We start from the raw sequence: 12,650 nt of genomic DNA, 5'->3' as shown, positions 1-12,650 counted from the left end.
ATAATGCATTTACCCTACTACTGATGTCAGGCTAGCCATATTACAATTCTTCTGTTTTCTCTTTATAGTCTTGACTGTGGTCAGCATAGTCCCTGGATTGAACCTGTTGGCTTCAGATGCATGTGACTCATTGACACACCAAATGTACATTTATTCAGAAAACCATCTGGGGAAACTGGTCTATTGGGCTACACTCTACTGCATATTTTATTTGGCATAAAGGCTGGGCAATCTGTAGACTAAGCTGCACTGTTCAATCAAAATGCCAAAGCATTATACATCATCTTTTTAATTTATTCCATTTGAAAATAAGCATGACTTTCTTGGGGCTAAAGTGTTAGAGTTCTGCCTGACTAGACTACATATTCACCAAACTAGACAAGTGTTTGTTTTCTATAGAAACCAAACCTTGGCTTCAGTGAAGAGTTTAATATTAGTAAATGCAGTAATAGAACACATTGCGTCTTGTAGTTCCTGCCCATCAGGGAATAACTAGGTAGAATGGAGTGTGTGTGTTCTGGATACTCATTGAAAAAAATTCTGCAGTTCACTACCTCACTCATAGTGTTAATGATGCACATATTTAAAAACAGTTCAGAATTTTTCTTTCTCTTTTTTTATCTGATCTTGACTGACTTGACTTATTGAATACCACAGATCAGTTTACTTGTTCATTCATCAATGTATACATTTGAGTTGCCTTATGTTTTAAACTAAAATAATTAAGTAGAATAAAAAAGATGTAACAGCCAAGGTTGCTGTCTTTTTTGGCATCGTACAGATTAGCTTAACTTTTGCAATTTTTTGGTTGTATTGGGCAAATGAAAACCGGAAATGCACAACGGGCCTGTACTTCTGAAAAGAGAAAAACATTAATTTGTGTTCTTGGTAGCTCTTTTCCCGCTTTTATTCAAATGCGGACTTTACTATGTACCTGTTCCAGCTTCTAGAATTTGCAATATATTTTTCTGTGGAGGATTGGGGGATGGGCAAAGAAGAATGAGGAGAACTTCGCAAATTTCAGAAAGTTGCAAAGCTGTAATAAAGTACAAAATTTGGAAACAGCAGTGACCATTTCTATTACTGTAGCAGTTTTGTAATTTTGCCTACTGACCTAACAGGTCCACAGCGGATGCCATTTTCACTACTCCTGACCCACAGACCACAATCAATGAAGATAGGTAACTGCACCTCCTCCACAATGACACTCAACACTATATACACACACACGCACACACACACAAAGAATGTGCGCTTAGTTCATTACGGTACTCCCTGTACACCTACAACTGTGTCAAATTCCAAGCAAATGCCGTCAACAAATTTTCTGGCAACACCGCTGTGGTGGGACGGATACAAACAACATTGAGCCAGAATGCAGAAAGGAGATAAAGAGCCTGGTGAGGTAGTGCAATGATAACTTCACATTCAATGCCAGCAACACGAAAGAACTGAAAATTGACTTTTTAAAAGAAAGGAGAACATGCCCCCATCTACAAAGGAGCAGAGGTTGAGTGTGTCAAGTTCCTAGGAGTGATGATAACCTGTTCCTGATTTCCCATGTAGATGGGACAGTCAAGGAGGCACAGCAACTCCGGTTCTTCCTCCGGTGGCTCAGGAAATTTGGCACGTCCATAAGGACTCTCTCACCAACCTTTACAAATGCACTGTAAAATGCATAACGACCTGGTACAGCAACTGCTCTGCCCAAGACTGTAAGAAACTACAGAAGGTTATATGCACAGCCAGACCATCTTGGAAGTCTGCCTCCTACCTTTTGGGACTTCAGTTATGTATCATTGCTGTGGCAAGGCTGCCAACCTCAGTAAAGATCCATCCTACTCTGGTAATGCTCTCCTATAACCTTTCCATCAGGCAGACTATAGAGAAGCTTGAGTGCACGCACCAGCAGATTAAAGAACAGCTTTTTCCTTGCTAACTTCAAATAATGTTGATCTTGTGTACTTACTGAATGGTGTAACCTGTATGCCTTATTCTGTCCAAATTTTCTTCACCCTATGATCTGTATATTCTTGCTCACTATAATCTGCCTGTGTTGCTCGCAACCAAAGCTTTTCACTGTAGTAGGTACATGTAACAATAAATCAAATGAATCAATTTCTGCATGTCCAATTGCAGCTAGTTATTTTGAAGAATAATCGTGATGTAAGCAAAGTGGGCGGCACGGTGGCACAGTGGTTAGCACTGCTGCCTCACAGCGCCTGAAGACCCGGGTTCAATTCCCGACTCAGGCGACTGACTGTGTGGAGTTTGCACGTTCTCCCTGTGTCTGCGTGGGTTTCCTCCGGGTGCTCCGGTTTCCTCCCACAGTCCAAAGATGTGCGGGTCAGGTGAATTGGCCATGCTAAATTGCCCGTAGTGTTAGGTAAGGGGTAATGTAGGGGTATGGGTGGGTTTCGCTGCGGCGGGTCGGTGTGGACTTGTTGGGCCGAAGGGCCTGTTTCCACACTGTAAGTCTAAGTCTAAGTCTAAGTCTAAGAGAAAATTGTGTAAATATATTGGCAGGGCCACCCACATTGTCTTTCAGTTTCTGGACTTTAGTTGCCCTCTGCTTTTTGCATTTGGATTGTATTTGGTGATTTTTGTATGTATGGAAAGAAATCTGAGTTGACTGGTATAGATATCAAAACCCGACTGAATAAGTCAACTGATGTCTGCAGTGATGGTGTTTGAAGTTCAAGTCTGTTTTACTTTGCAAGTGTTCTGTTAAACATTGTCTTGAAAGTTGCAAATATTTGATTAAGCACTTATCATTTTACAGGATCGAAAGTTATTAGCTGCAGCTCAACAAATGCTTCAGGACAGCAAGACAAAAATAGAAGTGATTAGGATGCAAATTCTTAAATCGACGCAGACTAGTGAAGCAGTCTTTGAAAATGCAGATGGAATAGGTAAGACCTAGATTTAAAATATGAAAGAGCTGGATGTGCTATTACATTAGCCTTTTGAAGTTATGAACATACGATGTTGTATGAACTATTATTCAACATTCTTGCACAGTGATGTACCTAAACCTCTGATATTATAGCTCTTTGCCCTGTAATATAGATTTGTTAAATCTTTCCTTCTGTATTAACATCGTTTTTGGGAGATACATTAATACAAAGATTATCAGCAGGATTATTGCTAATTTTGTTTGATTTTGATGGCCTTGTTTAATGGCTTCCTTCTGTATATGATACCATGTGAACAGCATTTCAAATGTATTGAAACATGCCTGGTGGCTATTGATAACTGTTGATTTAAAAAGGGCATTATTCTCGCTTCATCAGCACTGACTTAACAACTGATTCCATGTTGTTTTCTTCCAGTTGTGCAGTAATCATCTGTACCTGTGTTTAAAATTTCTATTTATTTCAGCAACAAAACCTGTGATAAGCCCCCTAGAGCTTCGAGTTGAAGAGCTCAGGCATCACTTCAGAATAGAGTATGCAGTGGCAGAAGGAGCAAAAAATGTTATGCGACTACTTGGGTCTGGAAAGGTTCCTGACAAGAAAGCACTTTCAGAGGTAATTTTAAAAGGAATGTATTTTACATATTTATTACTATAAATCTTCAGTACTTTTTAGTTGAAGTAATTTTTCTTTCTCAACAAGGCACAAGCAAGATTTAATGAATCAAGTCAGAAATTGGATCTTTTAAAATACTCCTTAGAGCAAAGACTAAGTGAGCTTCCAAAAAACCACCCAAAGAGCAGTATTATCAAAGATGAATTGTCAATGGTTTCATCACCGGCGCTCAGTCCACGTCACAGTGTGATTTATCCACAGAATCAGTACAGCACTCTATCCAAACCTGCTGCATTAACAGGTGTGTATTTCCAAAATCTTCACTGTCAAGATTACTTTTGAGTGTGGTTGTTATGCAGGAGAGTAGTGCTGATTTATAATCACTGATACTCCATTTTGAGATGATCATGTAACTGTTGTGTTGCACTTTCAGAAGCATAGTCCTGTAGTTCCATCTTAAATGGTTCTATGACATACTGTCATTTTCTAACACCAGAAAAGTGCACTTTTCCAACATTTCACCCATATCGACTCCACTGAAGTTCTTAAATGTTTATTTTATAATGTTTACACCTATTGCTACAATTTGATCTTTAAATAGTTGACATTTCCATTTTGTCCAAATGTTCACTCCAGATCAAAATCATCAATTTTCTGAGACTGTAAATTCTGCATTGATTCCCTGACCCTCTGATAACTTTGATACCACAATTCTGCCATCCATCACCATCCCTTCTGTGATTACCCTCTATGACAATGTCATGTCCTGATGTCATTTTACCTATTCCAATGCTGTCAAGTTTCTTCCTGCATTTTGCATTTTCACACTTGTCTCTGTGCTCAATCTCCAATTTCTTCCTTTTCCTCACTTTACACATTAGTGATGCTATCAGCAAATATGGATTCACCACCAAATGTACAAAATAACTTTCAAAGCAATCTCTTTGCTGCTCTGCCTTATTTGTCTGGCCATATTTCTGACTCTATCTGATATGTCACTTTGAGCCAGGACTGAAGTTCGCAGGAGAATCAAAGCTATTTGTTTCATTCCAAATAGAATTGCAGCTAGCTATTTTGATTAAACCTAGAGGATGTGCAATCCGTTTTGATTCCAGTATTGATCGGTGTTACCTTGGAGCCATGTCTGCTTGCCGCCATCTTCCAGTAACTTGTCTGTAGTGTCGTCAGTCACCAGCCACATTTCTCATTGTTTGATGATCCATCCCTCAAATGCTTTCCTTGACGTCACTATAAGGGTGACTTCATAGAGGCTTAAAATCATGAGGGGCATGGAATAGGGTGAATAGCCAAGCTCTTTCTCCCAGGGTAGGGGGAGTCCAGTTCTCGAGGGTATAGGTTTAAGGTGAAAGGGGAAAGTTTCAAAATGGGCTTGAGGGGCAACTTTCTTGTGCAGAAGGTGGTACTTGTATAGAGCAAGCTGCCAGAGGAGGTGGTGGAGGCAGATACAATTATAGCATTTAAGAGATATCTGGATGGGTATATGGAGTTTAATTCAGATAAATGCGAGGTGCTGCATTTTGGGAAAACAAATCTTAGCAGGACTTATACACTTAATGGTAAGGTCCTGGGGAGTGTTGCTGAACAAAGAGACCTTGGAGTGCAGGTTCATAGCTCCTTGAAAGTGGAGTTGCAGGTAGATAGGATAGTGAAGACGACATTTGGTATGCTTTGCTGTATTGGTCAGAGTATTGAGTACAGGAGTTGGGAGGTCATATTGCGGTTGTACAGGACATTGGTTAGGCCACTGTTGGACTATTGCGTGAAATTCTGGTCTCCTTCTAATTGGAAAGATGTTCTGAATCCTAAAAGGGTTCAGAAAAGATTTACAAGGATGTTGCCAGGGTTGGGGATTTGAGCTATGTGGAGAGGCTGAACAGGCTGGGGCTGTTTTCCCTGGAGCGTCGAAGGCTGAGGGGTGACCTTATAGAGGTTTACAAAATTGAGGGGCTTGGATAGGGTAAGCAGGCAAAGTGTTGTCCCTGGGATGGGGGAGTCCAGAACTAGAGGGCATAGGTTTAGGGTGAGAGGGGAAAGATATAAAAGAGACTACGGGGCAACTTTTTCACACCGGGGGGGTTACGTGTATGGAATGAGCTACGAGAGGATCTGGTGGAGGCTGGTACAATTGCAACGTTTAAGAGGCATTTGGATGGGTATATGAATAGGAAGGGTTTGGAGGGATATGGGCTGGGTGCTGGCAGGTGGGACTAGATTGTGTTGGGATATCTGGTCGGCATGGGCAGGTTGGACCAAAGGGTCTGTTTCCATGCTGTGCATCTCTGTCCTAAATATTGGCAAATCTGACCAGATCAGTTTTTAGGATATCTGGTCAGCATGGATGAATGGGACCAACAGGTCTATTTCTGTGACTTGTAAAGTTGCGACACTTGAGTAGGCATCATCCTTGATTTGCGACTAACTGCTGATCCCATTCTCCATTGTGGATATGCAACGAATCCATATATCCCATTAGTAGTCGTGTCTATTGGCAAAGATATATGTAGTTCTATTACCATTGCACCAGTGTACTTTTTGGCTAACTGATTCAAATAATCTGTGTATTTGGTGTGTAACTTTGATTACTTTAGTGCCTCATCAGATTCTCATGCACTTAATGATTCTGAAAAAATAAATACTCAATTTTTGAAAGCTATTTCGGTAATTTAGGTGTAGTGAGCCAATTACTGTTGTAGCATTCCTCTGAATCTTTTCCAGTGCCTGTAAATCACCAGCCACCGTACAAGCAGTCCAAAACCTAATGTGTTAACAAATCACTCTTGAAAATGCAAGCTAATATTTTATGTTGCTTTAGTTACTGCTTACTGGCCATGGAGTTCACAGGATTTAGATACAGTAATGTCGAGGTCCTTTTCCTCCTTGACGAACTTCAATTCTTCATACTTTTAGGGTATATTTCTTCATTCTTTCCACATGCACTATGTTACCATTGCCAAATGTAGGTAGAGACTTATGTTGCTTTTAAGGTTTGCATGGGATAGTTTGATCTCGGATAGTTGTAGTTTAAAGTTGTTAGGATTCTTGTTCTGTGCGAAACCAGGGGTTGTTTTGTTCCTCGACAGAGCGCGTCACAGGCTAGGCTATCCCATGCCTTGTTGTTATTGAAGGTGATGGTGTACAGCCTTCACGAGCCTCTAGTCCATTTGCTGTTGGAAAACTCACAATGCCATTGAAGAGGGGCTTCCAGGATTTTGACCATGTGACGATAAAATGATATTGCACGTCAGGATGGTGAATTGGTACGAAACCTGCAGGTGGTGTTCCTGTGTATCTATTACCTGCGTTCTTCCAGATGGAATGGTCGTGGGTTTGGAAAGTGCAGTCTAAAAACTTCAGTGAATTTCAGCAGAGCATGTAGATGGTGCACACTGCTGTTACAGTGCTTCTGTGGTGGAGAGAATAGATATTTGTGCATTTGTTGCCAATAAAGATGGCTGCTTTGTCCTGGATTGTGTAAGCTGCTTGTGTTAGAGTTGCACTTGTCTAAGCAAGTGCAATTTCCTCAGACTATTTCCTCAGTCCCGACTGTGTAGTAGATGATGGATTGGCTTTGGGGAGAGGATAGGTGACTTACATGCTGCAGGTTTCCTAGCTTCTGAAATGTTCTTAGAACATAAAACAATACAGCACAGAACAGGCCCTTCAGCCCATGATATTGTGCCGACCGCTGATCTTCATGTATGCACCCTCAAATTACTGTGATCGTATGCATGTTCAGAAGTCGTTCAGTGACATTTTATCTTCTTGCATTCCCTCTTCTTGCAGTCACAATATTGGACCGATTGGATGGTTTAGTGAGGTCCTCGGATGAGCGGCACGGTGGCACAGTGATTAGCACTGCTGCCTCACAGCGCCAAAGACCCCAGTTCAATTCCCACCTCGGGCGACTGACCATGTGGAGTTTGCACATTCTCCCTGTGTCTGCGTGGGTTTACTCTGGGTGCTCCGGTTTCTTCCCACAGCCCAAAAATGTGCATGTTAGGTGAACTGTCCATGCTAAATTGCCCATAGTGTTAGGGGCAGGAGTAGACGTAGGGGAATGGGTCTGGGTGGGTTGCGCTTCGGTGGGTCGGTATGGACCTGTTGGGCTGAACGGCCTGTTTCCACACTAAGTAATCTAATATTTATGTAACTGGTCTAGTTCAGTTTCTCATAAATAGTAACCTCCGGGACTTTGATAATTGAGTATTTAAGAATAGTAGTGTCGTCGAATATTGATGGTTGGCTTCTTTCTTTTTACTGATCATTGACGAGTACTTTTGTGGTATGCATGTTAGCTCGAGCCTGGATATTGTCCAGGTCTTGTTGCACATGGATACAGATTTCATCAGTATCTTGTAGTGTTGAATAGGGGACGCACAAATGTTCAGCACTATGATGGAGAGAAGGTTGTTAATGAAGTAGCTGAAGATAGTTGAACATAGAAGAACACAGCGCAGAACAGGCTGTTGGCCCTCTGTTGCGCTGACCTGTAAACAAATCTAAGCCCATCCCCTTACACTTATCCCATCATCCATATGTTTATCCAAGGATTATGTAAATGTCCCTAATGTGGTTGAGTTGGCAGGGAGGGCATTCCACCCTTTAACCACTGAGTAAAGAACCTGACTCTGATATCTGTCGTAAGTCGTATCACCCCTCAATTTGTAGCTATGCCCCCTCATCATCCTAGGACAAAGACTTTCACTGTCTACCTTATCTCAATCATCTTGTATGTCTCCATCAAATCCCTCTTAGCTGCCTTCTCTCCAGTGAGAACAGACCCAATTCTCTCAGCCTTTTCTCATAAGACCATCCTTCCAGACCAGGCAACATCCTGGTAAATTCCCTCTGTACCTTTTCTAATGCTTCTACATTGCAGCATGACATTATGGCATTGGAACTCAATCCGTCTACCAAAACAATCTAACACCGTATGCTGCCTTAACAGCACTATCAACCTTTGGTGGCAACTTTCAGGGATTTATGTGCATGGACACCAAGATCCCCTCTGCACATTCACACTACAAAGAATCTTTCCATTGACTCAGTACTCTGCCTCCTTGTTATCCTTCCCAAAGTGAATCCCCTCACATTTATCTGCATTGAACTCCATTTGTCATCTGTTAGCCCAATTCTGCAGGGACTTTATCCAAGTCCCCCTGCAACATGCAACATTTTTCCACACTGCCCACTACTCCACCAACTTCCGTGTCATCTGCAAACTCACTAACCCATTCACAGATGCCTGTGTTCAAATCATTTATAAAAATGACAGAGCAGTGGTTCCAAAACAGATCCTGGTGGCACACCACTAGTAATAGGACTCCAGACTGAATATTTTCTATCAACCACCACTCGCTGCTGTCTTACAGAAAGCCAGTTTCTAATCCAAACTGCTAAATCACCCTCAATCCTATGCCTCTACATTTTCTCCAACAGCCTATCCATCTGGAACCTTTCAATGGCTTTACTGAAATCCATGTACACCATGTCAACTGCCCTACCATTATCCACCTGCTTAGTCACCTTCTCAAAAACCTCTGAGGTTTGAGAGACATGACGAAACCATGTTGACTATCTGCAATCAAATTGTTGCTTGCTAGATAATAAATCTATTTCTTATAATCTTTTCCAAAACTTTTCATACAACAGATGTAAGGCTCACTGGTCAACAATTACCTGGGTGATCTCTACTGCCCTTGAACAAGGGCACAACATTTGCAATCCTTCAGTCCTCTGGTACTAAGCCAGTAGACATTGACCAGTCCAAGATCAAGGCCAAAGGCTCCAACACCACCTCCCTAGCTTCCCAGAGAATCCTCTGATAAATCCCATCCAGCCCAGGGGACTCGTCTACTTTCACTCCTCCTAGAATTGATAACACCTCTTTCTTATTAACCTGAATCCTTTCTAGTCTAATATCCCATATCTCATTCTTCTCTACAATATTCTCCTTTTCCTGAGTGAAAATAGATGAGAAATATTTGTTTAGCACCCCTCCAATCTTCACAGGGTCCCCACACAACTTCCCATTTTTGTCTTTGACCCTATTCTTACCCTAGTTGTCCTTTTATTCCTCACATACCTATAAAAAGCTTTAGAATTCTCCTTTTATTCTACCTGCTAAAGACTGCTCATGTCCTCTCCTTGCTGCTCTTAACTGTCTTTAAATCCTTCCTAGCTAATCTGTAACTCTCCATCACTTCACCTGAACCATCTCGTCTCAATATCACATAAGCCTCCTCCTTCCGCTTAACAAGAGGTGCAATTTCTGTAGTAAACCATGGTTCCCTTGCCTTATCACTTCCTCCCTGCCTGACCTATCAAGGGCACTCAATATCTGTACCTTAAACCAGCTCCACATTTCAAATGTCTCCATCCCCTGTATTTTCCTACCCCATTCTATGCATCTTCAGTGTTGCCTAATCAGATTATAATTGTTCTTCCCCATCTATAACTCTTGCCCTGTGGCATGTGCCTATCCCTTTCCATCACTAAACTAAACATAACCGAATTATTGTCACACTCTCCAAAGTGCTCACCTACCACTAACTCGAACACCTGGCCTGGTTGATTACAAAGCACAGAGTGCGGCCTCCCCTCATCAGCCCTTTGACTTACTGTGTCAGGAAACCCTCCTTCACAAATTAGCACCTCGGATGGATCAGTTTTTGTCTAGAGTTGTAGCATTTCCAGTCAATGTAGGGAAAGTTAAAGTAGTGTCAATGGACCATCAATATACAACATTCATCATTTGACTGTAATATGATGGTCATGAAGTTACTATCTTTTTGTGCTTGGTGCCAAACTAATGTTGAAACTGTGAGACCCCCCCCACGATTCACCCAGGTCGCTGCTCCACCCTCTGCAACTGAATCTTCAGCTTCCCAACTCACAGACCACAAGTTGTGAAGTTAGATAACTGCACCCATAGAACATAGAAAAATACAGCACAGTACAGGCCCTTTGGCCCTCGATGTTGCGCCGACCGAAGCCTACCTAACCTACACTAGCCCAATAACCTCCATATGCTTATCCAATGCCCGCTTAAATGCCCATAAAGAGGGAGAGTCCACCACTGCTACTGGTAGGGCATTCCATGACCCCTCAACCCGCTGAGTAAAGAATCTACCCCTAACATCTGTCCTATACCTACCTCCCCTTAATTTACAGCTGTGTCCCCTATTAACAGCTGACTCCATTAGCAGAAAAAGGTTCTCACTGTCTACCCTACCTAAACCCCTAGTCATCTTGTAATCACCTCCATGATAATGCTCAATACTAGAGCGCACCCCCCCCAGAATGTTTTCAGCCTGCTGCTATACTCCATGTACACACTCGACTGTGTAGCCAAATTTTGTACAAACACCATCTACAAATTCGCTATTGACACCACAGTTGTAGGCTGGATATCAAACGGTAATGAGTCAGCATGCAGGAAGGAGATGAAGGGTTTGGTGTTGTGGTGCAGTGATGATAATCTCTGTCAGTAAAACAAATGAACTGATCGTTGAGTTCATCTAGAAAGGAGGAGAACATGCCCCTATTTATTCAGTGGAGCTGGAGTGGAGAGGGTCGAGAGCATCAAGATCCTAGGAATGACGATAACCAGCAATCTGTCCTGGACCTCTCACATAGGTGTGATAGTCAAGAAGGCACAACAATGCCTCTTCATCCTCAGGAGGCTTAGGAAATTCAACATGTCTGAAAGGACCCTCACCAACTTCTACAGAAGTACCGTAGAAAGTATTCTATCTGGATGCATAACGCCCTGGTATGGCAACAGCTCTGCCCAGGATCATAAGAGACTACGGAAAGTTGTATACACAGCTCAGGCAATCACGAAAGGCAACCTCCCATCCTTGGACTCCATCTACACTTGCTGCCAACATCATCAAAGATCCTTTTCACCCTGGTAATATTCCCTTCCAACCTCTTCTGTCAGGCAGAAGATACAGAAGCTTGAACACCTGCAGCAATGGGTTCAAGAACAGCTTTTTCCCTGCTATTATTAGACTCCTGAATGGACTCTCTAGTTTCAGATCCAATGTTGATGTTGCATTGTGCTCCTCCTGTGCAGCCATAACCTCGCATGCCTTGCTCTGTCTAAACACCCTCTGATCTATATGTCCTTGTATGTTATGATCTGCCTGTACTGTTTGCAAAACAAAACTTTTTCACTGAACTTGGGTACATGTGACAACAATAAATCAAATGAGTGTGACTCCACCCAGCACCTTGCAAACCCATCACCACCGCTGTCAAGAAGAACAAAAGCAGCAGATATGTGGGTACACTCCCAAGTTTTCCTCCAAGGCACTTGCCATCCTGACTTGGAAATATGTCATTATTCCTATAGTTTCAAATCCTGGAATATTCCCACCTGTTTTTAGGTTTACCAACAGTAAATGGAATGCAGCAATTTAAAGCGGTAGCTCACCGTCACCCTTTTTCCATGGCAACTAGGAATCAGCAATAAATGCTGTCCCAGCCCGTGAAAGAATCTTCTAAAAAGAAAGCTGAGTCACTTGTGTCCTTAATGTCAAATGCAGTCACGTTCTCCTCACCGCTAAAATTTTAGCTCTTCAGTTTGTTTGGGTCTGGAGCTGTATTAAGGTCAGGAGTTGAGTGGCCTTGGCCTAACTGAACCTGAGTGTCATTGAATAGATTATTTTGAAGCAAGTGCTGCTTGATAATGTTGATTAGCCTTTCCATTATTTTACTAATCAAGAGTAAACTGCTAGGTGAGGAAGTGGCTGGGCTAGACTTGACCTGCTTTTTATCTACTGGACATTTCAGGTAGATGCCAATGTTGTAATTGAAGAGCCCCAATGGTTTTGATGTGGAATTGGCCTATATCCTCAGGCATGGCAAATCTAGCAGATAACTTTGATCTCCTGGCGAACATTGTGTCTTTTACCAGTGTTGATCTCTGAATTGAGGGAGGGAGAACGTACAAACTCCACACAATCGCACAAGGTGGCACAGTGGTTAGCACTGCTGTCTCACAGCGCCAGAGACCCGGGTTCAATTCCCACCTCAGGCGACTGACTGTGTAGAGTTTGCACATTCTCCCTGTGTTTGTGTGGGTTTTCTCCG

At 42.3% G+C, this 12,650-nt stretch overlaps 1 protein-coding gene across 1 annotated transcript in view; it reads left to right on the top strand.

Moving 5' to 3' along the window:
- Positions 1–12,650, top strand: part of LOC132819182 (serine/threonine-protein kinase N2-like) — a 121,266-nt gene that overhangs the window by 83,002 nt on the left and 25,614 nt on the right. Inside the window, exons 4-6 of the mRNA XM_060830616.1 lie at positions 2,783–2,912; positions 3,382–3,530; positions 3,618–3,831. Coding sequence (XP_060686599.1) covers positions 2,783–2,912; positions 3,382–3,530; positions 3,618–3,831 — 493 coding nt within the window. The remainder of the gene's footprint in view (positions 1–2,782; positions 2,913–3,381; positions 3,531–3,617; positions 3,832–12,650) is intronic.

Source organism: Hemiscyllium ocellatum, chromosome 9 (assembly GCF_020745735.1).
Source record: "Hemiscyllium ocellatum isolate sHemOce1 chromosome 9, sHemOce1.pat.X.cur, whole genome shotgun sequence".
NCBI lineage: Eukaryota > Metazoa > Chordata > Chondrichthyes > Orectolobiformes > Hemiscylliidae > Hemiscyllium > Hemiscyllium ocellatum.
This window is presented reverse-complemented; position numbering and strand designations above follow the sequence as displayed.